The 27,327-nt window shown below is 42.7% G+C and overlaps 2 protein-coding genes across 3 annotated transcripts in view; both read right to left on the bottom strand.

Annotated features, from left to right (window-relative positions):
* Positions 1–27,327, bottom strand: part of CUL1 (cullin 1) — a 304,698-nt gene that overhangs the window by 53,512 nt on the left and 223,859 nt on the right. The window lies entirely within an intron of this gene.
* RAMP3 (receptor activity modifying protein 3) overlaps positions 11,773–27,327 on the bottom strand; it is a 69,494-nt gene continuing 53,939 nt past the window's right edge. For both annotated transcript variants that reach the window (XM_057431549.1, XM_057431548.1), the window contains exon 4: positions 11,773–13,144. In XM_057431549.1, coding sequence (XP_057287532.1) covers positions 12,889–13,144 — 256 coding nt within the window. In that variant the 3' untranslated portion in view covers positions 11,773–12,888. The remainder of the gene's footprint in view (positions 13,145–27,327) is intronic.

Consider the following 27,327-nt stretch of genomic DNA (forward strand, 5'->3'; position numbering starts at 1 on the left):
TCTTCCTCCGCAGCAGATCCCAAACTGTGGATACCCAAATTGTGGACCACACACAGGTATAAAATGCTGCAAATGGATTTCTCAACAGGCAATATAAAATATTAATTGTCAAGTGGCAAGAAGTGGCACATGAATAAACCCATAGCAATATTCAGCATGCATATTTTAGCCTGAAGCCCAGCGGATAAATAGCATGTATGCCCCACAAGATTTCCATTTTAAGTTTTGACAGAAGTCAATAATATTTTTTCCCCTCTAACGGTTTGCGACATAAATGTGGGTATTAGCAGTTCCATGCATAGCAGTGAAAATTACCCATTGAAGTGCCCATCACAGTCACTGTTACCTGTATCATTATGTGCTACCTGTACCACTTATCATTAGTTATCTAGCACTATTAGCTTGACTGAAGTTGTCATACCTTTACCGTTTCCCAGAAGACTACATTAGCAACGTAAGACATGTCACAGTTTTTCCTCATGCATTGCAATGTTTCATTAAAACTGCCATTCAGTTCCACTGTAATATTACTTTTTTTCCTCCTTTTAATTCCGAAGTTTGTAGCACTGACTGTGAACAGGCCAAGGAGGTTTTATGTTTCTTACACAACCGTCTGAATCCATCCATCCAACTAGTATAATACAACTGTTCTCATTTGGTGGACCACCTCAATACACAGTGTGGTCCTCGGGTAAGCAGAGCAGAAGCCAAATGAGTGCAGCAGTTATTAGAAACAAAGTCAGCAAGGCTGAATTGCCTGAATTTTGTTTGCAAAATGACAAACTAATGACCAAGGGGCAGCTGAAATGGAACATAAAGAGGGTGTCTGTATTCAAGATGGAGTGAAAGCATTGGAAGTAGTAGAAGAGGGGGAAAATTGGCGAAGTTGAAAGATTAGTTGGAATATGGATTGAACACTCAAGGGAAGGTGGTCCTGGGAACAGGGCACCAGAGCTAGGCTCAGGAAGCTTGATCCCACCATTAGCCTTAAAGGACCCTAATTTTAGGAAGCACTGAGCATCCAAACTCAGAGGAGCTGGCCAGTTTAAGGTAATAGGAAAACACAGACCACAGTTTTGATTCTGCAGGGTCCCTCTTCCCTTATGGGAACAAAACATACCCAAGTTACAATTCTGAATTCATTATAATCACTTCTCTAACCCTGCTTCTTGTGCCTGTATGCCAAGAGGTATATTCATTTATTCCCAAAGGGGTCCTAAAAGGAGCAAGGATGTCAACAGCAGTACCGCAAAGCGAGTAATTCACCAAGCTGTCTAGTCCAACTCTCTACGCTCTAGTACTCTGAATTGCTGTCAAGTTTGCACCTTTACTATTCAGAAAAAGTATGTTTCCCCCCATAGTCACTCTGTGAGGAGCAAACGCTATTTACTGTGTAACTTTTACGTTCAGAAAGGAGCAAAAAACCCAAGGCATAATTCATCACCACTAAGCTTTACATAAGGGTTGCTAAGCTGAGTCAGTAGAATTCCAGCAGAATAAAATTGAAGTAGCTTGATGGTGAATCAGACTCCCAATCTCTGGAAACTTCAGGGTACTTGTGGCCTGCGAAATGGCAGCCGCTTAGAAAAATCACTGTAGCAGTCAGTGTTTCATCCTTGGCTTCCCAATAATGTACAGAATTAATAGGTTTATAAGAAAAAACACTAGGAAATTTAGGAAAGTATAGATTTAATAGTAACTGAGGGTCATGTAGATTAGGTTCTGTGACCCAACTTGTGACCAGGCAATACAGAAGTGATTCTCATGGCAAAAATACCAGTTTTCTTACTGAGAAGTTCTGAAAACATTGAAGAAAAAGCTTAAAATGGAAGCTATCTAATCCACAGTCAGACAGGGTTTGCACTTCTGTAAAGCTGTTAGTATGTTACCTTTCTAATCACTGTTTCACATAACAAGAATTCAGCCTTAATACCTTTGGGGATTCGGGGGTCTGTTTAAGCCGGCAGTCCAACAGCATATCTGTATCAACACAGTCCTGAGCACTGAGGCAACTGAACACTTCTGAGCAAAACAAGTAAGGAAACATCAATTATTTTTCCTCCAAAGTGATACAGTTGATAGGAAGCCAAAGCCTAGGAGAGGGTAAGGAGTACCAAACACAAAGCAGCAGTGCTTTGTGGGGAAAGTTTCTTCTCCTCAATATTCTGGGCCTAATCTCATTCACACTTTGTAAGCTTCCCTTAAATAACAAATCCAGTTGCTGGGGAGAACATTAAGGGTAACATGAGATCCCAAAGGGACCCAAAAGATCTGAAAAGACCTATGATAAAGGCTGTGGGATGATCCTGGCTGAAACAGTATAGAAAATAAGGAGGTGACTATTAGAATAAGCACTGTCCAATTTTTATAGCCCAGATTCAGGGCTTGACCAGTGCTACTGCAGTCACACTTGAATAGTTGCAAACCTGTTAAAAGAGGGTTTGGCAACTTGGCTGTAATTCTGGGCGCCAGATATGTTGTCACCTTAAAACAAATGCTTGTTCTTTTTAATACTGTAATTTGCATTAGAATTTAATTTACAAGTCCCATGGAAAGCAATACCCTGAATAACAAGCAGCTGCAGTACCCCTTCACAAATATCCATGACAGATGGGATGACAAAAGCCTGAGCTGCTCAGTAAATTACCTTCAGTACAACATGCAGTAATTCACTCACCATGCCATTTGGTGTTCTTCATTTTTAACTACACTGGACCCATCCCTTACTTATATACTCAATATTGCTCACCCTTTTGCAACTAAGTATATTATTTTTGGTCATCCCAAGTTCAGAAACAGTAAAGCACATTCCTTAATGCAGAAAGTACTTAGAAGTAGTTAGAGGTATAATCAAGTAGCTACTTACTGGTAGTTAGCTAGAGCCATCCCATTCTAGGATTGCTGGCAACTCATTATCTGCAGGAATAAACTTCAAATTGAGTTGGCAAAGCTGACTTAGATTGCCAGCCTGTGAACAGCTCTGCATTGGGAAGGTATCTGTTCTCAAGCTTGTATGCATCCAGGAGACAGATTTCCTTTGCTACCAGTGGCTTTACCTTTGGAAAAGCATGAAGACGTTGGAGGCAGTACCTGCTAAAAACTCTTCTCCCCTCCCCTACTTTCATTTCCCCCTTAGAGAAATCACCTGGGGACTCAGCTGTAGGCAGTGAGCTAAACCAGCTCCTTCAGGGAAAATTCCATTCCAATCTCAAACACAATTCTCTCTGGGTTAAATGGCAGTTCACTGATTTCTCCTCCAAGGTCGTGCTCAGCAAACTGGTACTTCTCCTGATATGCCTTCTCAGTCTCCAGCAGGCAATACTGTGTGGATTCAAGAAACCAAAAGCTTATAGAGCAAGAATGAGAAGCATGAGCACAATGGTCTGCTGTTCCTCCAAAGCCACTCTCTGCACTATGTTTTCTTTAGATTTCAAGGCAGAAACCTATACGGCCTAACAAGGACTCCTGTAATCGTTGGTAACAGAGTTATCAATATTCCTGATTTCCGTTCAGGAAGCTAACCTTGGGTTTTTGCTGTCACCAAAATCTTGATCTCAACAACTCCCTGGGGCAGTAAGTTCCACAATTAAACCACCTTTCATGTGAGGAGGTTAATGAGACTGGAAATTTACCTGATATTACCAGCTCCTGTGTTACACACCAGGGAAAATGGGATTAATAACAAGATCTCATTGGAAAGCTGAAGACTTACGTACTGTACATCATACAAAGCGTGTGATATATTCTTTGGCACAGATATGTCATCAGTGGTTTAAAAACCTTGGGCAGAAATATGGAGATTCTCCTACCAACAATACAAATACACTTCCTTCTAACTGAAAGGAACTGCACCTCCTGTATGGAGACAGACTGAGAACATTGGGGCTGTTCAGCCTGGAGAAGAGAAGCTGCGTGGAGACCTCAGAGCAGCTTCCAGTGTCTGAGGGGGGCTACAAGGATGCTGCAGAGGGACTCTCTTCTCTCTTAGGGACTGTAGCGATAGGACAAGGGGTAACGGGTTCAAACTGAAACAGGGGAAGTTCAGGTTAGATATAAGGAAGAAGTTCTTCCCTGTGAGACACTGGCAGAGGTTGCCCAAAGAAGTGTCAAATGCTCCATCCCTGGCAGCGTTCAAGGCCAGGTCGGACAGAGCCTTCAGTGACATGGTCTAGTGTGAGGTGTCTCTGTCCATGGCAGGGGGGTTGGAACTGGATGATCTTCAGGTCCTTTCCAACCCAAACCATTTTGTGAGTCTGTGATTCTGTTTCCATTCAGTTTACTGATCTGTGACATCCTCAGAACTCATAAAGACCAACTCTCAAAAATGATCACTGCAGAATTCTCATCTTTTGATCACTCATAAATATTCCCTGGTTAAATGGATGCATTTTTGGTGTCACTGTACTGTGCAGTACCTGTGCACTGTACCTGGTGCTGTATCCTATGTGCCTGGTAAGTGGTAAAAAGCTCACCTTGCTTCTGCAGACTTCTATGTTAAAATAATGAGCCACACAATTAACGACTGAATTTGCTTTATTTGTGCAAATTTCCATCCCCTCACAGTTGTGTTTAGTCAATGCATCACCCAGTTTTAGTAACAGTTTGTTGTATGTATAGGTCAATATATACACATGCATAGAGCACAGCAGAACTCTCTCACTGCAGTTTCCAGCTACATAATAGTAGATCATGCTTCCCAGTAGCCATACCAGCTTACATGAATGAGATGAACTAGACAAGCTTGATAAATGTTCTGTGGCCACATTTTTTCCCTTTATATTAGAAGTAATACTGGAATAGGGATATTATCAGCTATATTCACAGAGCTTCTGTGAGAATTTACGTGCTTCTAATAGCATCTGCACTAATGAGTGACTCCCACTGTCCAGACCTGTAAAGTCAATAGAAAGTGATAGGCTCTCCTATTCACATTAATTGCCATGGGTGTAATCTCAGTATCATCCTTAGTGCCTTCTATATCGACTGCATTGGCAGAGAGCTGAAACATGGCACCTTCTGGAGAGAGGATTAACTCACTCCCCTGAGCCTAATCATTGTATCACACATATTAAAGAAAAGCAGCTTTGAGGCACCACAGTGACTAACGGGGCAAACATATCTACCAGGCCATCTCTCCATCCTGGTCCATAGGGACAAACTGGTGCATAGAATACCATGGGGTTGTTCAGCAACCGTGCAGAGAGCACAAACCAGGGCAGAAGCAAAGGACATTCACATTAAGGACCAGAAGAGTGATTTGAACATTCAGAAGAAATAGAGCCAAAAAAGCCTAGGCGAGGGTATGGTTGGAGTAAACCCTCCTGGGATTATGCAGTTGTCTAGATCCCCATCAAAATCCAAGCTAGTTGAAATCAAAATGACCTAACTGTCCATGAATTACATTATAATGTAAATAAATAAATGTAAATAATAAAGGCAGCTGTAGTAAGTGTCCATACACCATCACGTAGGTTTCATATGAATTGCATTGTCCTTGCCAAGTGTTAAGATTATTCCTTGTCAATTATTCCTTGTCAGTTATTCCCCAGAAGAGGAATATAAATAGAGCAGGGTGGTCACTGCTGTTTCCACTGCTGCTGATCCACTGCAAGAGCCAGAAACACTGCCAGCTGCTTAAGAGAGAAACACATAACACAGTGCTATAAATATTTCCATTTTCTTCTTTTCTCAAGCACTTTGTTCACCCCAGAGAGTGGAAATAAGACTGAGGAGGCTGATCATATGACCCTGGGAGTTACTGAAATGATTGCTCTGATATGAACAGTCTTTGGTGGGATCCTAATGAACAGTACGCACTGGTGACATTAGCAGCAGTCATTAACTTCTGGCCTAGATCATTGGTGTCAGGAAACTGTGGCTTGCAGCGTGCTTCATAGTTACTGATGTTGTTCTCATATATGGGTTACTACTCAAGATGATCTTCCATTCTGGAAGACTTGTGCCTATCTCAGCTACATGGAGATAGGCACACGGAGTTACACGCCACCCTAAGGGTACTGACTGGTAGATGGCATTTTGATAGACATGCACTTTAACTCAAGTTTGTTCTCTGGCTTCAATGAATTAAAACATTCCAGGTTAACCTGATGATTTAGCTGTCCTGCTCTTCTTGCCATTAACTTACAAACATCAGGGACATTTGCTCTGCAGGGTCTTAAGTTACATATTAGACGGCAGGCAGGACAAGCACCAGAGCCCTGGGAGGCAGGGGAGACATCATTCACCCTCAGCTATTCACTTTCAGGTTACATAAGTAGCTACAAAACCTCTTTTGCAGGTTGTGTATGCTGAATTCACTATCTATCTTCTCTCCTTTAAAAGGCTGCCTCCCAAAACCAGGTGCTTCCCTGAGTCAAATGACACAGCTTCACTGAAGGAACAGCAGTGCCAACACCTCACGTGCCACCACAGTGCAGGGTTTCCACACTCCCATGCATCTACTCCATGTCACAGTAGATAAGCAGCAGCTCACATCTGATGGTAGGAGTCTTCCTCCTGGGTGCACTGAAATAAATCTGGAAGGACCTTCTACTCTTTTACTCTTTAATGTCATACTTTTTAATGTCACGCTCAGTTTTGACCAAGGATATTCACTGTGTGGGCTGACAGTGAAATCTGACAGTTCACACAAGCCATACATAAAGAGATGACTTGGGAACCCTAGCACATGAATCACAAGTGATAACAGTCTGCCATTAGTGACACATTCATTTGCCATGTCAGTAAGTGCATTGCATAAGTGCAAAATAGAGCTGGCTTTGGTTGGATGCTCACAGCACTGATGGCTGGCCATTGGTTAACTCCACCCAACACAGTGAGGCATCTGCTCCCTCAGCTGTCTCCTTGAACACTGAAAAAATGCTTTATATGGGACACCAAGAATTGTATTTTTATATATTCCAAGGATTGGGGTTTTGGGGATACTACATTATGGAGGGGAAAAGAAGTGAAGCATTCCACTTACAAGAAATGTTTGGAAGATAGCAACCTCCAGTGAAGTATCTCCCTGAGCCAGAAGAGCCTATAGTCAACAAAGGGAATGCTGCTTCTATTTTTGCCTGGGAGCTGGGTGGTCCAGTGGGTTAGTGCATTGGCCTTTCTCCTCTGAACACTTTGATTTTAATAATAGCTTTCAGCATAATAGAATGTGACACATTCATCCTACTTGTGTTACAAAACCTCTGTACCATATTTAATACGCTGGGGAAATTCAGAAACAAAGGAAAAACATCAGTCTGGAACTATTTTTGCCATAATATTTTGCCATATAATATTACCAGTATAATCAAAATTTAAATGAATATTTACATTGACCATATACTTTTTGAAACCCCACTTGTTACAGCTGCTGTAAAACTTCCATCACGTTTTACATAAGCTAGCAATTTTGCCAACATTTATTCTTAATAGATGATCATTTCTTTTTACTTATCCATATATACATCTTTGTAACCTGCCTAGAAGTTAAGATAAAAGGGGATAGATAATATTTTCCATTAACATGCTGTTAATACCAGCAATATTTTAAAAGAACCTTAAATGGTGCTTGGTATATTTCTGGGGGCCAAAAGGCTGTAGTCTGCATTGGAAGTGGGGAAATGCAGTGGTGAAGCTAGTGTTTAACTGATGTATGTTTTAAAGCTCTTGAGCTAAAATGAAGGTTAACCTCTGTAAAGGAGGCTGTTAAGACAGTCACACATTGAGGTCTAAAAGGAAAGCTCTTGTTCTTTTGAATTCTCCAGACTCCAGAGTATCTCCATCATTGGACTCAAAGGCATTTGAACTGAACAGAAAGTGCACTGGATCCTTCTGTGTACTTCTGTGGCTGTTCATAAAAAGAGAATGTAAAATGACTGCCAAAGAACACACTTCTCAATGTCTTATCATGCTTCTCCCAGAACATTCCCATCCTAATGATTGGAGTGATACTAATCTGCACACTTAGCACCCAGAGAAGGAGAACTTTAAAAAGCCGCTTGTGTTCCCAGCCAGAGAGCTGGTCACCCCTGTTACTGCTCTGAGAGCAAAGGAGTCCGACTCCCATCTCTTGCCATGGAGAACGTTGGAAGACAATTAATGTTTTCATAGCACTCTATAAATACCGTACACTTAGACAATGCAAAGCACAGTTTGAACCTGTACAGTTACTCCACCTCTAATCCAGTGAAATCAAAACTTGCACATTTGAGAGCTTAAAGTGAGATACCCACGGTAAATGTAACTTGATTTTCAATTACAGAACAACTGAAGTTCTTAACCACCGTCTGCTTCAGCTGAAACAAACCCCAAGATGAGCAATGTGCAGTTAACTTCTTGCAGTCAAATCAAACCTATTAAACCCTATTCCATAATTATTTCAGATTATATCAGATTATGTACAGTATTCAGACCCAGTGATCAGTCACCACAGTTGAAGTAGTAAGATTATGCTTATTGATTTGACTTTCTTACACTCCTTTCAGGCAAAGAGAGTCTATATAGTAGATTTATGAGAGTAGTTTGCAGTAAGTATTAGAGCTTTAGTTATTAGAAAGGTGCTTTGAAACTCAGACTGCAAGTTCTGCTACTCTGCTAAAGAAAGTACCCTAAACTCTTGATATTTTTGCTAGCAACATCAAATTGTTGAAAGACAGGAAAAAAACATGGAATCTGCAGATATTCTACCAACAGGATTGTCAAATACTGCTGTTTCTCCAGAGGTTTTAAAATGTGGTTTCAATGCCCAGATGAATTCCTAAAAAGGGTAAAGTTTGCTGGCATGGATTTCACTTGAAAATAATCCGGGACAAGAGAGCTGGGATTCACTCACTGCTGGCAGGAAAATTCATTGCAGCCACCTCATAAATACTACACTGTAAGCAAATATCTCTCTTGGAGACTCAAGCTCATGGGAATCCACCCATTCAAAGTCTCATCAAAGATCTGCAGGTCTCTAAGATGCTGATCCGATAGAATTTCTATAGGCTGTGACCTCAATTAGCAACAGTTATCCTTAGAAAATGTTCTCTTTGTCAAAACCTGGCAAACTCGAGTCTTCCCAAGTGAGGCTGTTAAGCCTGCAGGCTGACTCCAGGTAGTCCCAACCTGACTTAAGCACTCCTGTTAGAGTGTCTCATTAGGACTAGCAAGATTGCATAGAATCACAGAATGGTTTGGGTTGGAAAAGACCTTAAGATCATCCATTCCCAAACCCCTGTCATGGGCAGGGACACCTCAAACTAGCCCATGTCACCCAAGGCTCTGTCCAGCCTGGCCTTGAACTCTGCCAGGGATGGAGCATTCACAACTCCCTTGGGCAACCCATTCCAGTGCCTCACCACCCTCACAGGGAAGAACGTCTTCCTTATATCTAACCTGAACTTCCCCTGTTGCAGTTTGAACCCATCACCCCTTGTCCTATTGCTACAGGCCCTGATGAAGAGCCCTTCTCCAGCATCCTTCAGATACTGGAAGCTGCTCTGAGGTCCCCACACAGCTTCCCTTCCTTCGGCCACAACTTTTCTCCAAGATCTCCATCTAGAGATGTCCCAAAAGACTGTCTAGCAAACAGGACATGGAGGTGTTGGAGCAAGTCCAGAGGAGGCCACAAGAATGCTCAGGGGCTGGAGCACCTCCCATATGAAGACAGGCTGAGAACATTGGGGCTGTTCAGCCTGGAGAAGAGACAGAGAGAGCACGTAAGATTTCCTTACTATTCCTTACCAGTCATAGAATCATCAAATAGGGTTGGAAAGGACCTTAAGATCATCCAGTGGCATCATCCCCCTGCCATGGACAGGGACACCCAGTGCACCAAGAGGCATCTTGTAAAGAAACCCTGAATTCTTTTGTGTACTTGACTGTTTCCTGTTCTCAACCATCTTTTTCCTTGCACTTCCATAGCTCTTTTCCTCCTCCAGCCTTCATCCTTGATACCTTTCTTGAAAGCTATGGCAGCCCTCTCAGCCTTTGTCTTGCTCCTGGTAGTCATTGTCTTCTTCTGGCAAGGGCTTGCTGAAGCTGTAGCAGCCCATGGAAGGACACTGCCCCAGTTGTCCCTGAATTCAGGAAGCCCTGCAAGTAGGAGCATTTAAGCCATGTCAGACAGCTGCACAGCCAGCCTGTCACTTCTCTTCTGCCTGAGCATTTCTTGGGATCAAACGCTGTTCTGATTCTCTGAAGGATTTTAAACCAGTTATTTCCTTTCAGGCTGAATCTATGCCTGTTTTCCTCTGAGACCGTTGTAACATAGAATCAATTCACAATTAGAAGACGAGCCAGATTCTTGGTCCGAGATGCAATTTCCTTGGCAATGGAAACAGGCTTTGGGGGAAAGGTAGCAGATTCCATGCATTAGAAAGTAACCACTAACTCTCACATATAGTACAAGTTAGGTCAAAGGGTCCAATAGTTACCACTGTGGTTCTCCATTAATGGTCACAGCTGTCAAGAACTGGACACGGCAGCTGCTTTTTTCCTTGAAACACTACAAATGTATCTCCAGATTTGACTGCTGAGGCTGCATTAAATTCAACTTCTGTACCCTTCTATCAAGTATATAAAAAACACAGGGGAAAATCACACTGTGGATGGGGAAGACACACAAATATAAAGCACATACACAGCAGCAGAATCCTTCCCCCTCCCCACAGCACATGAAGGAAAACCCATTATCTTTCATTCTTTGAATGTTACATTTCCTAGACTTGTTCATCATAGATTTTATTCTCACATTAAATAGAATCCATTTAAACAAGGCATTTGTTTAAAGACTACCATACACATCCAATAGCATGATGCCATCAGGGTGACAGTTTCTTCTCCAGTCTGATTTATATTGAATGAAGGGGGCTGATAACTCTCAGGTGAGCTGTTGATCAGCTGAACTCAGTTGCAGATGAACCAGAACCGGCCAAGACTTATGGACGACGCATGGCAATCACATTATATTAACATGGGTTTGAAAAAGTCTATAAATATTTGCTCTGTGGTTTCCAAAGTTTGAGACTCGCTTTGAAGCTTGGTGAAATTTAAAGTAAAATGAGGATTACAGTGAAACTCCATGCATTATTTGGGGTTTGGCCACAAAAAACGCAAACCCAAACGCTGTTCTGGATGAGATGGATGGGTTGGGGTTTGTACCCATCACGAGTTTCGGTAATGCAGGAAATCATAGTTCAGTTGAAAACTAAAGCAGAATCCTCAGTGTGTATGTCATTCTGCTTTTACAAAGGGGAGTTTTCTCCCAGCATCTAGAGAATGAAAAAGGATCTTTGGAAAAGCACACAGGAAACACCTTTAGAAAATGAATCATTCAAACATGAGGGTAATGAAAAAGCAAGCCAGTGCCTTCAACCCTTGTGAAAGGATGTGAAAACAAACCAGTACAGCTGCAGGGGTTCTTTATCTATCTACATATAAGCAATTCCAGTAATGGGGGCACTTCTGCTTTGATTCCAGCATGGAAATGCTTCTCACACACACAGACCTAAGTCTCAAACACAGGGCCAGAATCTTAAAGGAGAAAATCTAACTAGCAGAGATACACACTCACAAAATGGTTTGGGTTGCAAAGGACCTTAAGATAATCCGGTTAAAACCCCCCTGCCATGGGCAGGGATAAAACACCATTCAACCTGTATTACACTTGTGTGTATGGAAAAATGAAGAGTCACTTGTAACAGATACTGCTCAAAATATAATAGAGGAGCATTGGACTGAAAGGCATTTTGTGAAATGACAGAAAAGAGGTTTACAACACAAACATGGAAGTTGGTTTATTTTGGGCATATAATCTTTATTTAATGTGTTACATAGGAATAGCTTCATAGAATAAGATTTCTGAGTAGAATTTTTTCTCTTCCCTCCTATGTCTGTTCCTGTTTGATGTTCATGCTTTAGCTCCCCACTCTTCACAGGATGAAGAATGATTTATGTACAAAATTATACTCCGAAAGGCACCTCAAGCAACAGGATGCCTTTACATTGATTTGTAGGATCGCTCTTGCACACAGTGAAGTGAGAGCAGGGAATATACAGTGAACACAAGTCATCAAGAATAATCACTATAAAAGAGGAAAAACAGAGTCTGGCATAGGAAAGTTTCTTCATTATTCCTTAGTATATTTGTAATCAACCGATTTTCCAATTTTCAGCTCTGTAAAGTAAGACTTCTTGTAGATCTTCCCAGAGCTGGTTTGTAAGCCATACAATTCCAAGCAGCCATGCTTAAAGGCGTTTTATAACCTGGTTTGAAAGTGGCATAATAACTTCCCCATGGTGATAGTCACTGGACACATAAATTGTTCCTTTGCCAGAACAATACTTCCAGTTCTTGATGGTTTTGACTGGCTTCCAGGAAAAGCTGCCACTTGGTTACATCCATGTTCAGTTCCTTTGCCAGTGATCTGTCCGAGTCACGGGGTTCACAGATGAAAACCTCCGGTGTCCTACACAAGAACTCCAGAGATGCCATCTTCCCCGCTGTCAGTGCTACACCATATGTACATACACTTACATACAGTTCTGCAAAACTCAGTTTACCAACCAGCTTTACCCATGTAAAGTAACTTTATCCCTTTTGCAGTTAAGGGGTCCGTTTGCCTGGGGACTCTCCTGTTTCTGGGAGCTGCCTGAGCATTCCATGATGATGAAGCCTGATGGAAGTAGAGAACTTTGCACCAGCAACACCAATAGCCAAGCTCAGAAGTAGTGACTTTGGGCAGCAGCAGCAGGCAGCTCTTAAGCTCACAGGAGCACTGTCTCAGTCTCAGTATCTCACAGGTTCCATTTCAGCAGATCTGAAATCCTTCTGTCTAGTTTCTCTCTTTCTTTCTTAGTGGTTTTGGAAGATGGAGATGGAGAAAAATAAAGGCCAAGAGGAAGAACTTACACCAGGATATCACTTCTCTTGCTGCACCATACTACCAGTGTTATCATGGCACACGTCAACATGACTGGGATCAAGATGAGAGTTACAAGAATTTCATCTGGTGGATCTTCCCAGTGAACCTTCTCTGAAGTACAGTTTGAAAAGAACTGTTTATGAATTCCAGTGATGAAGCCCTCTGCCAGAGGGTTTGGCCAAAAGCAACTCGCATTGTTGGCTTCACGTTCTGTGCACTGGGTAAAGTTGTCGTAATACCTGGGAGAAGAAGGAAATGAAGGAAAAAGTTTCACTAGAATGCATATGCATATTGCACTTAGATAAGCTACATAAGGTGCCATATAGAACCTGTGAGAGTGGGTCTGTCATGGAGATACGCTGCTGAAGGACCTGGACTGGAAGCTGTGAGCACCGAATAGGTACCAAAGAGTGAGGCAGAAGGAGAACTGACTCACACATACTCGTACAACTGGGAGATTTCATGTGAAACCCTGAGACCCCCAATGGACAGTGGTAAAAACCCTGTCTTCCACATGCTGCTACTACAGCCAGGACCTCCTAATGCCGCTTAAGTAGAATCAGAACCCTCGCTAAAGGCATCTACAGGATCTTTACAAAACACACACAAATGTGCTAAGAACAGACTGTTTTGAGCAAAATATGGGTAATTCATGCCTTGCTGTCATTGGGCATGACACTGTGGTGAAAATGATGTGGCACTGGAACTGAGCAACAACATGCGTTACTGTGTAACAGTTTCAGTTCTGTTGTACCCTCAGGCAGTAGAAGGAGAATGGTAAGATAAACATGCAGAAAGTCAGCTTTTGACAGCCTTGAGCTTTTTCCCAATTCCAGCAAATGCCGGGGGAGGGAGGGAAATCCTAATTATGCATGTTAAGAATCCTAGAATCACAGAATGGTTTGGGTTGGAAAGGACCTTAAAGCTCACCCAGTTCCAACCCGCTGCCATGGGCAGGGACACCTTCCACAGGACCAAGTTTCTACTTCTGTCAGTTCAAAGCCATTCCCTTGTCCTGTCTCTACAGGCCCTTGTCCAAAGCCCCTCTCCAGGTTTCCTGGAGCCCCTTTAGGCACTGGAGCTGCTCTCAGGTCTCCCCTTAAGGAGCCTTCTCTTCTCCAGGCTGACCCAACCCAGCTCTCTCAGCCTGGCTCCAGAGCAGAGCTGCTCCAGCCCTCACAGCATCTCCGTGGCCTCCTCTGGACTCACTCCAACAGCTCCACGTCCGTTTTGTGCTGTTGCCCCAGAGCAGGATCAGGGCTGCAGCGGGGGTCTCCCCAGAGCACAGCAGAGGGAGAGAATCCCCTCCTTCAACCTGCTGCTCACGTTCCTTTATTGAGAGCCACTTGTAATGCCTAACACCTGATCTTGAACACCCCATGTGCTGAAGTTAACCTGTCCAGGGTAACTTCATTTATGAGAATTGGCTACCCCTCAGGGAAAAAAAAAGGAAACAATAAGGCTAAATGAATAATTGGATGGGGTTTATGGTGTTCCCATAAGCCAAAGAAATTCAGGAAGCAAATGATATATGCAGGAGGAGTTCGGAAGTTAAGAAGACAAGGAGTGTCTGGTCAGTACAGGAATAGGACACGAAATAAGGAAGCTGAATTATTGTCTGTTGTGTTTTTAAACATTTATTTCAGTTCTGTGTGACTCAATAGGCTCACTTCAAAGGGAAATTAAAAATAGAAAGGAGGGGGCAAGAAACCATATGTCACCTGATGGGATAGCATCCTGCACATTGATCTGAAGGTCCTACCCTCCCTTACAGTGCATGCAAATATGGTAACTCCTGACAAATGGCTTCTTCTGACATTAAGTGCCAAACGGGACTAATGCTGACTCAATCCTTTGTTGCGAAGTAGTGCAGGAAAGGCATTCAGTGTCTGGGTCAGGACTGAAGTCCACTGTCTATGGCCTGTCAAGGGAGATGTCTGCCTGCCCATGCTACAGTCACAGAGCTTGGGCTGATGCCACTTTATTCATAAGCAAATACACTGAACAGTCTGGTAAGTCCACACACAGATGCTCTGACACACAGATGCCTGTATGCAAAATGTATGTATATTGTAAGCAAAACAACTAGAAAGGAAGCTTTTGTGACAACGGCAGCAGCTGCAGGGAAACAACAGGAAATAAGCTAAAAATAAACCACAAATATAAGCTGTTATTTCAGCAGTGTCATTCTTCCATGTGCCCCAGTAGCATCCATTCTTTATGTCCTTGGACCAAATTGGAAGCTGAAGATGTCTAGCTGAATATGGGAAAGCCAGTCCCAGAGGAATCACACATCCAAGGCAAGCCTACAAGGCTCAACAGACTGCAATGCAGAGATGGTACACCCCATTGCCCAGGCAGCTTAGTGCTCTGCCTAGCACAGACACCAGGCAGGTGCTGTGCTGGAGAGAGCTCCAGCTCCCCGCTGCCACAGCCACCTCATGGTCGTGCAGAGTAACAAACCCAACAATAAGTCCTGATGACCTGAGCAGACATCATAGAAAAGCACCCTAAACTGGAAGATTTATTTATAGAAACCTTTCCTCTTCTTTTGTTTTCTCCCTAGGTATAAAATCCTATAGAAAGCTCGGTGGTCTGCCAGGAATTCTGTGGATTTTCTGTGGTATAAACAAGAGCTTTCCCCCTTGATTTTGCACATCAAGTACAGCATAGCTAGAAAAAATATCTGGTTAAATGTTGCCAAAAGGCCAGATAAAAACCATTAGGGAGTTACATTGTCTTTGAAAGAGCAAATCCCTAAGAGCCATAATAGAATAAAAATGCTATCTTAATAGTTTGAATTCCTCACAACCTTCCCTTAATACCCTCTTCGTTACCTGCACTGTAACTGGGGGTTTCCCACAATTCTGAGAATGCAGATAAGGAAAAATCTCAGCTATTTGAGAATGCCACATCTGCCAGGAAAGCTCAATTCACTTCAATATTTATGTAATTAAATAATGTCGAGTTTATGCACTGCAGCAGAAAGCTCAGGTGAAAACCAGTCCTCTGCATGGTACCAACAGCTGCCTCAGGAGGGAGGAACTGAATCCTCATCATGTGGCATTTTGTACTCGGTCAATTTGTTAGCAAGTTGTTGGGCTTTTGTAAGAGGGAGGTGGGGGTTAATAGATCTTTCAGTCCAATTTGATTCTCCTGCGCTTAATTCTCTTAAGCCTTATGCAATTCTCTTTATTCCAATGGGAAAGGCTAGAGTAGGAAATCTGTTCATTCTGTATAATAAAATGACTACCACAAAGATGCCCTGACCTCTGACTGGAGGTACCGCAACATCAATGCATAAAAATTACACACTTTGGGAAGGGAAAGAACAAGAAATGACGTTTTCCACTTATATCCAATTGGAGAGCAGTATAGCAGCACACCTCTTGGACCATAATGAGGTGTGGGAAGGTTATTATGCTCTGTCCTGAGTCACATTTTCATCTCTTTCAGGCTAGCTCCACGGTAGTTAATACTCAGCAAAGGCACATTCACTGGGAGCCAGGTAACAAGCTTTGTGATCAGTGGGCTGAAAAATTAATGTATTTCTCTGGAGTTTCAACTCGGTTTGATAGGCCAGTACCAAAAACCAAGAGCTAAGCATAGTCTGAGCACCAAAATTCATCTAAAGCTGTGCTTACCCCTCATATGCTCAGGGGAATCATTGTAAGTTTTATTGAGGAACCAACTACTGGGGCATAGGGCATATTACTGAAAATACTTCCAGAGAAGATGTCAAATCCTTACTTCCTCTTTGGAGCAATCTCTGAGCTGCAGCACATTTGTCATGAAAGACAATATTAAATATCCTGGAACAAAGCTTCATTTTGAGAGCACAAACACTTTTTCTCCTGTACTTTATGTTTCCACTAGAACAGAAAATAACAATCTTGTGGCTGGTTTTCTGTAAAACCTGAGGAGAAATTTAGTTTGGGAGTTATTTTACCCATAACAAAACATATTTATATATCTTTATCTATAAGCAAGAACCTGGACAATAGGCAGTTATTATCAGTGCACACATTTGCCTTAATGGGACAGTGTTTCCTAGAGTGCCCACTCACACTATTTAATGAGCCAGATGGATGTGTCACATCTCACCCATCTTAGGGTACCCAGCTCCCCACCACTCAGGGCACTGACTGGTCTAAGTGGGGCTTCATCTCATCCATAGTTTCTCACATTCCTAGGAAGGAGCGTGGTAAATCCATGCTCTTTCTTCAACATCTGTACAGAAAAACTGCAGGGATGACTGGTTTGTAAAGAAAAAATACAACTCCCTCCTCCAGACTTGCATGAGACCAAGGAAACAAATGGATTGTTTCATGATGAGCTTCAACAAACCAGCACTTCCCAAAGAAAAATGTGCTTTCAAAACCTTCCAAACAATTCTCCAACAGCAGAGTGCCGTAGATCATGGTACTGAGGACAAACTGTTGAAGGCATTTGCTGGCTGCAGACAGCAGACCCACCAGCAGTTCCCATAGGAGAATTTGCCACTTCTGCAGCACTCATGGGTAGAGGCGCTCTACACACACAGAGTCAGGGATGTTTTGCCATTGCTTAGTGAGATGGGTGAGGAATTCCAAACCAAAACAATCACTCTCCTGTTCTACATAAATCAGGATTAGTGACAGAATTATGGAAGGGTTCAGTGGGGTACATACATCATGAGCTCATTTTTGTTATTTTGAGTCATACCAAGTATTCAGAAAAGACAGGGGAAAATCCCTCTAGCACAGACAAGTCTTGATATAAATCAGGTAACAGATCCTCCAGAGACACTCCTACTACTCAACAGGCCTGGAAAGGAATCTAGAGGCACTGTTCAGGATAGCACAAGTTATGTGGTGTGTTTTAATAAAGAGGTTTTAAAACTCTTCTTATACAGCCCCCAGATGCTTCAACCAAGAAATTTCTTTATACACAGTTATATCTTAAATTAGAGTTCAAAGTGAATCATCCTCCTTGTAGCCTCCACCCAGTCTGGAATGAGAAATGCTGAAAGAATACTTATAAATATCTTCTGATGAGATTTCTTGCAGCATTTCTGGACGGAGGCAGGAAGTACCAAACACCCTCACAAAACAAAGCAAAAAGCCTGTTCTTGTGTGATATGCAGCCAGATTTGGTAGAATTTAAGGGTGTAACAATCCGGATGAACTTCAGATAAGGATCCAAACCTTAAGATTACTATCTCCTGAGGTTTCGTCATCACGTTGAAAGCAAAGCTTCTACCACTCCTGAGCTGTGTGTTAATGATTACTTAGTTGTAAACTCAGCCTGATTTGGAGATACACCAGTTCAGATGGGAAGTATTCTCTGAAGCCATCACTACAGCATGTCTACAGGAGACAGTCCCGTAACTCCCTTGAATTAGATAAAAATCAAAAGAGCAAGTGAAGGCAAATTCTAATCCCACAGACACTTAAGCGTCTGTATCCAACTTCTTATATGCACTGCATCCCCTAAGTAGCATCACCATCAGTGAGGATGTGTGGAAAAAGATGCCCTTCATCTTCATCAGTGAAGAGTCTGCACTGGTTTCAGATGCTTTCTGCCACCTCATGAATTCCCAGCTCTCCAGCCCAGAGAGAAACAGGGAATGGACTGTGGAGGGCACAGGAAAATACAGGATGCAAGAAAAGCACATGCAACCGGCATCCTGCAATCCAAACACCGAAATGCTCTGCAAATGTCTGGCTTGCAAAGGGTCATTCATGCACTGTATCTTCCAGATAAGAGTTTTGCTCCTTAGAGATGAGTACAACATTGCAGTGTCACTCTGCTCTATGCAGTGATCTGGCTCAGATATAGTATTATATACTATGCTATCACATGAACATCAAATTATGGCAGAACATATTAGTTGATCATGAAGTCATCATGGACAAAGAATAAAATGAAGAAGGCTGAACTACTCCAAAGAAATCCTTGAGCCAGCTTTCAGAAGAAGAAATAGGTGATATTTTAGTGGTGAATATGGATTCTCCACAAAGGTGCCAAGTTGAGGCACATCCCCTCAGCAGTTTGACACAACAGGTACCAAGCTGGTGTGTTAATTAACACACCATCAAAAACTCTGCATTTCTGGCTTAAAAATGTGCAGTTCTTTATTGCAAGAGCAGGGTCCTCTGTGGCTCACTGCTTTTAAATCACCACTGCTCAGTTTTCAAAGTTGACTTGAATTACAGCTTTGATGCTACAGCACCTAATAGAGACCACAGTTAGCACCACAGCTCATTTTTGCTTAAGCTCCTGAGGCACAGCAATGCTGCCAGTTAACAAGTGCCTTGGTAAGCTGACATCCTTAGGTTTGCAGCAGCAACCCTGCTATCTCAGTTCAGAATGAGCTTACCATGTAACAGTGCAAACAGGACTGAGGATACTGAGGATTCAGGACTATTTTAGGAAGTCTTGATGCCTGCTCTCTGCACTGGTCCACCACCAGCAGCTATTGTAGTAACACTGACATTTGATGGGAAACAGAGAGAACAGCCAGGGGGAAAGAAGGGCCATTTGTTACTCACTGAAAGCTGAAAGAAGGCAGAGTCATTTTTAAAACAGGCTTCAGTGCTGTGAGCTGAAAATGACACCTCCTAATCCTAAATGATTCCTAAACCTTGAGAAGGCACAAAATGGTATTTGGAAGGAGTATGAGACTGTACGTGGAGGAAAAAGCATTAATTAAAGACTTACCTTGTTACTAGATTGTACCTTCCATTTAGAAATCTATGCTATTACAGCTAATAAAGATAACTTTTCCTCTTTCTTCTGTCTTGTGTGAAGGGTTGTTTGGGCTGTATTTGCTTGTTTAATACGTTGTGCTGAATTTTACAAGCTCAAGTGTGCACTGTGGGTCTGGAGGGACATGAGCCCTTATGAGATCTACCCCAATTGTTTAGAGACAGGTTTTTAAAACGAGTCAAATCCCTGAAAACAGTCACTAACAGTCCTTGAAATTAAGTGTGTTATTTTGCAGCCAGTAGAATACAGAACACTGGACACACATGAATTCCCGGGGAGGTACATGTAAATCCTTTCTCTTTCCTCTGCTTCTGGGGACAAGTAAAGTCTCTGTAGCTGAATTTCAACTACAATCATCCCCGAAGTGTTTGGGAATTCAGGTCATATAACCAGAAAGCAAGGGTGGTTCGACTTTGAACAGATGACAAGGTTTCTACACTGTGCTGTATTCCTCCTCCTCCAGCACCACGATGTATGCACCCTTCACAAACTGGTTCCTGTACGGCACAGCACTGAGCACCACAAAAACTGTGGCGGTTTGCCCTGCAGATGCTCATGGAGATGCTGCCAACCCAATCTGCGTGTGCTCATCAGTGAGACCTCTCTGTTGTGTGACCCGCTGTAAAATGAAGCTAAAATAGCATTACCGAACCTCACAAAAATACCGTGTAATAAAAGACAGTAAGGTCTCCAGTGACTACTGTAATAGGGACCGTATGTGTCATATACATACAGTTTAGATGGCCAAAAACTTCCCAAGTATTTAACAACAATCCCTGTATTATTTCTCTGGAGCCCCCAGCACAAGAAGGACGTGGACCTGCTCAGGCAAGTCCAGAGGAAGTCCTGGAGATGCTGCTAGGGCTGGAGCAGCTCTGCTCTAGAGCCAGGCTGAGAGAGCTGGGCTGGTTCAGCCTGAAGAAGAGAAGGCTCCTTAAGGGGAGACCTTAGAGCAGCTCCAGTGCCTGAAGGGGCTACAAGAAACCTGGAGAGGGGCTTTGGACAAGGGTCTGTAGAGACAGGACAAAGGGAATGGCTTTAACCTGACAGAGGGGAGATGGAGATGAGCTCTTAGGCAAAAGTTCTTCCCTGTGAGGGTGCTGAGGCACTGGCACAGGGTGCCCAGAGAAGCTGTGCCTGCCCCATCCCTGGCAGTGCTCAAGGCCAGGTTGAAAGGGGCTTGGAGCAACCTGCTCTAGTGGAAGGTGTCCCTGATTGTCGCAGGGGTTGGAACTGTATGAGCTTTAAGGTCCCTTCCTGCCCAAACCAGTTCAAGTCTATGATTCTGTGATTTGATTGATTGCCTTAAAGTATTAAAATGAAGCCCACGGTAGCCGTTTCTTCCTCTAATTCTAAATCCTGTTTGCTGTGCTGCTTGAACTGTAGGAAGCAGTTTGCTTTTTAAACAAAGCAAAGGAAGTCGTCTCTTTACAGTTTCTGCTGTAAAAGAGACAGACATGTGGTGAACTTTCTGTACTAGTTCCCATCCGTACTCAAAAACTGAACCATGTAAATACCCGTGCAGTGACAGCAGGAGAGCAGATACCACTGAAAATGAATAAACACATAAACCCAGCATGGATAACTGGCTTTGTTTTGGTTTCAAAGTCAGAGGCCAGTTATGAAATAACTGCTCTAAATAAAGCTAAAATAAAACAACTGATTTCTAAATGAGGGATGGTAACAGAAAACAAGTATGCCACACTGCTCTTTCAGACACTGACTGATGTGCAAACCTCTTAGTGGTTTGTATTTTCTACTAATGGATACAGGCAAAAAGATACTGCAAATAATGCCTGTGTGTCATCTAATACCTTCATCCATTCATTTGCAAAGGAAGCAAACATCCACATTGTTTCCTTCACACAAGGAATCACAGTTTGCCCACCGCAGAGTAGTTCATGGCAGAACTGGGGACAGAGCATGCGTCTTCTGGGCTCAGGACCAGGCTCTGTGCACAATCCACACTGCATATGAGAACTCTAATTCTTACCCTGCAACTGGGGTGCTGAAAACCACCCTCTCCTTGTGAGATCTCCACTGTCTGAGCTATAAACACACACACAAAGCATGATTACATATGGCTGAATTCCATAGGAAACCAGGCCGGGAAGCATTACAAAGAAAGTGGAGCTCCAGAGAAGCTCAGTCTTTGGGGACTGTTTGGACAATGGAGCACCAGAACCTGCCAGAGGGGAATGGAAGGATGCCCTGAACTTCTTTGTGCTTTTCCCTCTGCACCTGATTGAAATACAGACAGGAAAGAAAAACACTGTCCACGCTGAATACAGGGGGCAGAAAACAAAGCACAGAGTTACTGCTGAGCAGTTATCTAGGAATATACACAAAATAGCAACAGCCTGAAGGAGATCCCCAAGTGACAGACCCGAGCTTCTGGCTTCCAAGTAAGGAATATATGAACTACCATCTTTAATTCAATGTATAAAAGACACCCTGTACCTCAGCCCTGAGCATATGCAAGGGCTCTGCTCCCACAGAGTTCATGCGAGTTTTGGTACAAGCTCCAGTTTCATTTATGTTCCTGACACAGTAAGTGTCACACAGGTAACATCAATAGCACAGTCCTCAGGTGAAGGGGAGCTCAGTTACAGACTAATCCTTCATTCCTCTGCAAATGCACTGAGCTTGAGTTCTTCACCCAAAGATAAACCTCTGTCTCCGTTCAACAACTGGCTTGTAATCTTAAATTCTGCAAACCTCACTGGAGGAGTTTATGTTACATAAACTTGCATATCCAGACGACTTGAGATTGTACTTTTGAGACATGCTGCAAATAAGCCTGTAAAGGTGAGGAGGTAAAAGAGATTTAAGAATCCTTAGTACTTTTGTGACTACTTAAAGCTTGATTTTCACACCTACTCGTTCTCCCTGCCACAGCTTTTCATGAAAACCATGACCTTTGATGTGTGGGAAAATATACATTTCATAGCAGAAAAGAAGTGAGGATTCCATTTAACAATAGACCAGATATTTGAGTTCAGCTCAGCACACAAAAGAAATCTCAGTATGTTCTTTAAGAGACCAATAGCATTTGTGCCCTGAAGAAGCTGATCTTTCAGAGTAAACTCTGGGCACTGACTCTAGTGTTAAATACAGAAAACCACATGAGCACCTGGTAAGAGTTTCCACCCCAGTGACAGGCAGCGCTTGCGCACCAGGCCTGCTGCCCCATATGGGACACTGGCACTGTCTCCATCAACTCATCTGTGACCACTCCTCACTTCTCCAAGGACTGCAGAAGTGGTCCTTGCCAGACAAAAAGCAGGTTTTGTACTTGCCCATGGGTAGCTAGGGTCTGTATTTTCAACACATCAACACACTCCTCGCAAGGTCTGTTTTGGAAGCCTGCTCATCCTAAGATTATATGAAGCACTGCTGTGGTGGGTGTTACAAACTCATACTGCTTCTCCTCTCTCCGAGTGCATTTTCCCCACAATGCAGAAGCAAGCTTTGCTTTTGGATAGACAGATTATGCTGCTAGCTTTAAAGTAAGCAAAATGATGCAAGTGAGCAGCTTAAAAGACACAAACCTGCTAGAGCAGTCGAGTCTGCTGTTTGCCTGGGGCTCTGCTTGAACAGTCTCTAATACGTAGATCTCAAGGGCAAAACAAATGCATATGAAACCACAGACACCTTCCCTAACATTTTGGTCCCAACAAAATTCGTGCCAATTTGCAAGTGAAATGTGCACCTTCCCATCAGATTCTATAGCAATGAACTAGCCCCTAGTCCTTTGAGAATTAATCATACTATTAAACCAAACATATTAATACTGCTATTATTAACCTATTTCAAAATGTAGCTTAACAGCTAAATTACTATGGGTATTAACTGCTGCACTGGCAAACCAGTGTGGGAATGGTTACTGCAAAGCTGCAGCAATGTTCTCCTCAACTTAGGTTTAACAAAATGTAGTGTTCCCATAGGAACAGTTTCCTCCTTCAGCCAAATCACTGAAAAAATCCTAACCCTCAAGCTCAGCAATAGAAAGAACAAAATCACAGCTAAACCACAGACCCAGAATGGAATTCCTCAACAGTCATGTTTTATTGCTATTTAATCATCACTTCCAGACCCAGATAAAGGAGGTGGAGTTCTAGTGGAAAGAGCAGTAAAAAACCCTCCCTGTAAACAGACCCCATAACATGTCAAAGAACTCCCACCTTCAATAACATGAAGTGGCAAGGGACTGAATGGTATTAACCTGACCAAGCAGCAACATGATTGTTTCTCACTAATGATTCCCTGGAAAGAACTGAGGTAACTCTAGCACAGCAACTTTCCCTGCAATTATACTAATACAACGCTAGTCCATAACCTTTGTTCCTATGGTAAAAGAAACACATATAAAAATATGTTCAATGTGTAAATCAGTTTATACTTAAGCAACTAAACTAATGCAGTGCAATGCAATTATTCCTTGGTAACTTTTAATTAGCCAGCCTGAATATTAGAAACAGTTTAGTCTTACCTACATGCACCTCAGAACAAGCCCGTGTACCGCGTGTGGTGCACACATCTTTGCTCAGCTCCGTTCTCCTGTGAAGTGGACTGGTATTGCTGCCAATCTACTTTGGGTTTAAAGGCAGGCAGTTGAGCTGACATTGCACTGCAGCGGGAGCTTTCATGTGGACACATCCTCCGCAAGACTGTTTTCTTCTGAAACACAAACCTCAGGTCCCTGCTCAATTCCAAAAGCAGTGATTCATATGAATGAGAGGAAAACCTGTTTGCTTTCATCTGAGAAACAGGGATCTCATTTTCAGAACTGCAGCCAACAGTGAATGTCATGTCTTATTAGTAAACATATTTTCATGCTTCTGCAACGTGAGCTGTGTTTTCAGCACTACTTGGAAATGAGGAATAGCAAGTGGTAAGTGTTCCTGTTGATCAAGGCCTATCCCATTTATATTCAAAGCGACATCACTGAAAGTCTGAGGATCCCATAGCAACATTTATACAAGATTACTGAGCTGCTTGTTCCAAGATTTTTTCTATGACCCTCCAGGTTCTTTCAAGAAAAACTGAAAGCTGAATGTAAATGAATCCAATAAGCAAGGGAAAGGCGGTCTGGACATTTCCTTGATACCTTCAAATAAGCAGAGTCAGAGATAACAAAATTAAAGGACCCTAAATAATGTCAATGAAGGCTTAATTTTGAGTTCTTATTGTTATAAAATAGAGCTTTCCTTCCTGGAGTATTTCGAGTGCACAAAGCACTCTCTCTGTGCAGAAAACCTCAGCTGTGCCAAGCTTACCAATCAGCTGGTGACGCTGCATCCTCAGACATCAGCACCCCGATCACCAAAACCTCTTACACTTGTCACTCATGCCCTGCTCAGCCTTGCTCTTCACCTCGCAGCTGAAATGCCAAACAAGCGCCTGTGTGTCAGTAGAGAACACAAAGTACAACCTAACAGCGTGCTGGAAGGAGGAATTGTACAAAAGTACAAGATGGCTCAGAGGGTTTAATTGCATTAAACATCCTAAGTGAGGACAGTTACCTTGATACAAGGGCATGGTACTGAACAATTCAATACTGCTCAGCAGTGATTCTTTGTTAAGAAAAACAAATAAAATCCACACTTCCCCCAATATCAGCATCATGAATTCATATTAGATTATTACTTTGAAGCAGAATGGGTCTGATTGATAAATTCTGTAGAAGTACCAAGTACTCCCAAACCTGAGTAACACTGCATAGGTTTTGAAGAGAAGAAATATTTCATAAGGACAGTACTCTCAAAAACATTATGTCCTACCTGTATTTTGTTGTCTCTAGAATGGGAAAATTCTATCAATAGAGCACATTTTCAGTTTATCAGCAAGGACATCACATAGAATTGTTATTTTAGTCGAGGTATCACATGCTGCAGTTTTGTTAGAAGCCTCTAATGAAAGGGAATTACAACAGCCAATACTCAGAGTCCTAAGTCACAGGGAGCAGAACTGCTGCAGTAGCCTGTTCTCTCACTTAGCATTTAACAGTCTCCAACCACTGAATGCTTTTCATGGGGAGCAAGTAACACATTTCTGCTTGGTAAGACTTAAAAGCAAAGCTTTTCTGCCAGTGAACCAGAAAGCTGAAGGGACTGCTGCTAGAAAGCAGCTTTTTTGCTCCCATGATTTACATGACAGTTTGCATGGGGATAAAAGGCTGCTTCAATTGATGATTAATTCCCCCCTAAAAATTGAAAAGACAAAATAGGTGCATGTCAGTTGTCACCAGTTTTCCAGCCTTATCTATCAGGTGGGTATATTTTCTTTAACCTTACTTTTCTCACCAACATACCTCTAGAAACCCTTATTACTCTTTGCATCTCTAGCCAATTTCAGCTCCAACTGTACCTTCGCTTTCCTGATAGCATCACTACACATCTGGGCAGCATCCCTGTATTCTTCCCTGCATACACGTCCCTCATTCCACTGCCTGTGCATTTCCTGCCTACGCTTTCATTTGACCAGGAGGTCCTTACTCAGCCACGCTGGTCTCCTGCCTTCCTTGCCTGATTTCTTACACATAGGATATGTGAGAGAGCTGCCAGGTCTCTTCTGCTCCTTTATCCCTGAGGGCAGTTTCCCAGGGGGTCCCATCTAATTACTTGAGCAACTGGAAGTTTGCTCTCTGAAGATTCATGGCCCTGACTCTACACTTCACCTGGCCCATATCCCTCACAAGAGTGAATTCCAGAAGGGCATGATTGCTGCTGCACGGGGCTGCCACCAATCTTGACCTTGACATGAAGATTGCCCTGTCTGTTTCCAAAGACCTTGTGAGCCTCAGTCGGAGTGTGGCTACAGAGATGGCAGCAATGCCATCTTTGTCAAACAAAAAGCACTCTTTGTAAAGACCGAACACTCTTTGTAAAGCAAAAAGCAACAGATGAAATTCTCTTCTCAGAGAAGAGTATCAGTCAAGAGCTCCTTTAGAGAGGCACTCCAGCTACTGACTGTTTCAGCAGCCTCCTAAGGATTTGAAGGCTGAGAAGATGCATCCACTTGAGGTTCTTTCTGAAGTTGAATAGCTCCTCAAGATGATGCTGTGTTCTGGACCCTCACATGCACACCTGCAGTGCTGACATGCAAATAATATAAAATCAGAACCTTTACAGAACCAGAGAGGTTTTGTTTCCAAAGAGATGTTTTATTGTGGCTGTTTGTCTTCCCCTTTCTAGTTTGCTTTCCAAGACCCACGAAATGCTGAGTGGTTACATCAGAGTGCCTAGCCCCTGAATCCTAAACTCTAACATCTGCAGTTTGGATAGAGCTTCCAGGCAATTCTGTTGTGAATTAAGGCCTGTGTTTCCAGCACTCATCAAACACCTTGTCCACTATTCCTTAGTGTCTCTTGTTCCTGTTGTCTGGTACAAGCTTCACAATACTTTCTATGTAATAAAGCAACTTCTAAAGCTGTGTTGAGGCCTGTCCCATGTCAATTGAGCCACTGTCCAGTGCCCTCAAACTCGTACTGAGACTAAACCGGAGACCTAACCCTCAACTATAATAGTTCCTATAGCCTAGTGGAAACAGTGAAGCAGTGGTCAGCTCAGTAAGAGGAGAAAAGTTCCTCCTGAGAAGAGGAGAGAGGAGGCATCAGAACAGGTAGTCTATACTGTAGTAGGACAGGAAAGAGATGGAAATAATAATAAGA

The sequence above is a fragment of the Pezoporus wallicus genome, unplaced genomic scaffold, assembly GCF_028554395.1.
Source record: "Pezoporus wallicus isolate ANWC-B61680 ecotype Strahan unplaced genomic scaffold, APGP_CSIRO_Pwel_v1 scaffold_11491, whole genome shotgun sequence".
Lineage (NCBI taxonomy): Eukaryota > Metazoa > Chordata > Aves > Psittaciformes > Psittacidae > Pezoporus > Pezoporus wallicus.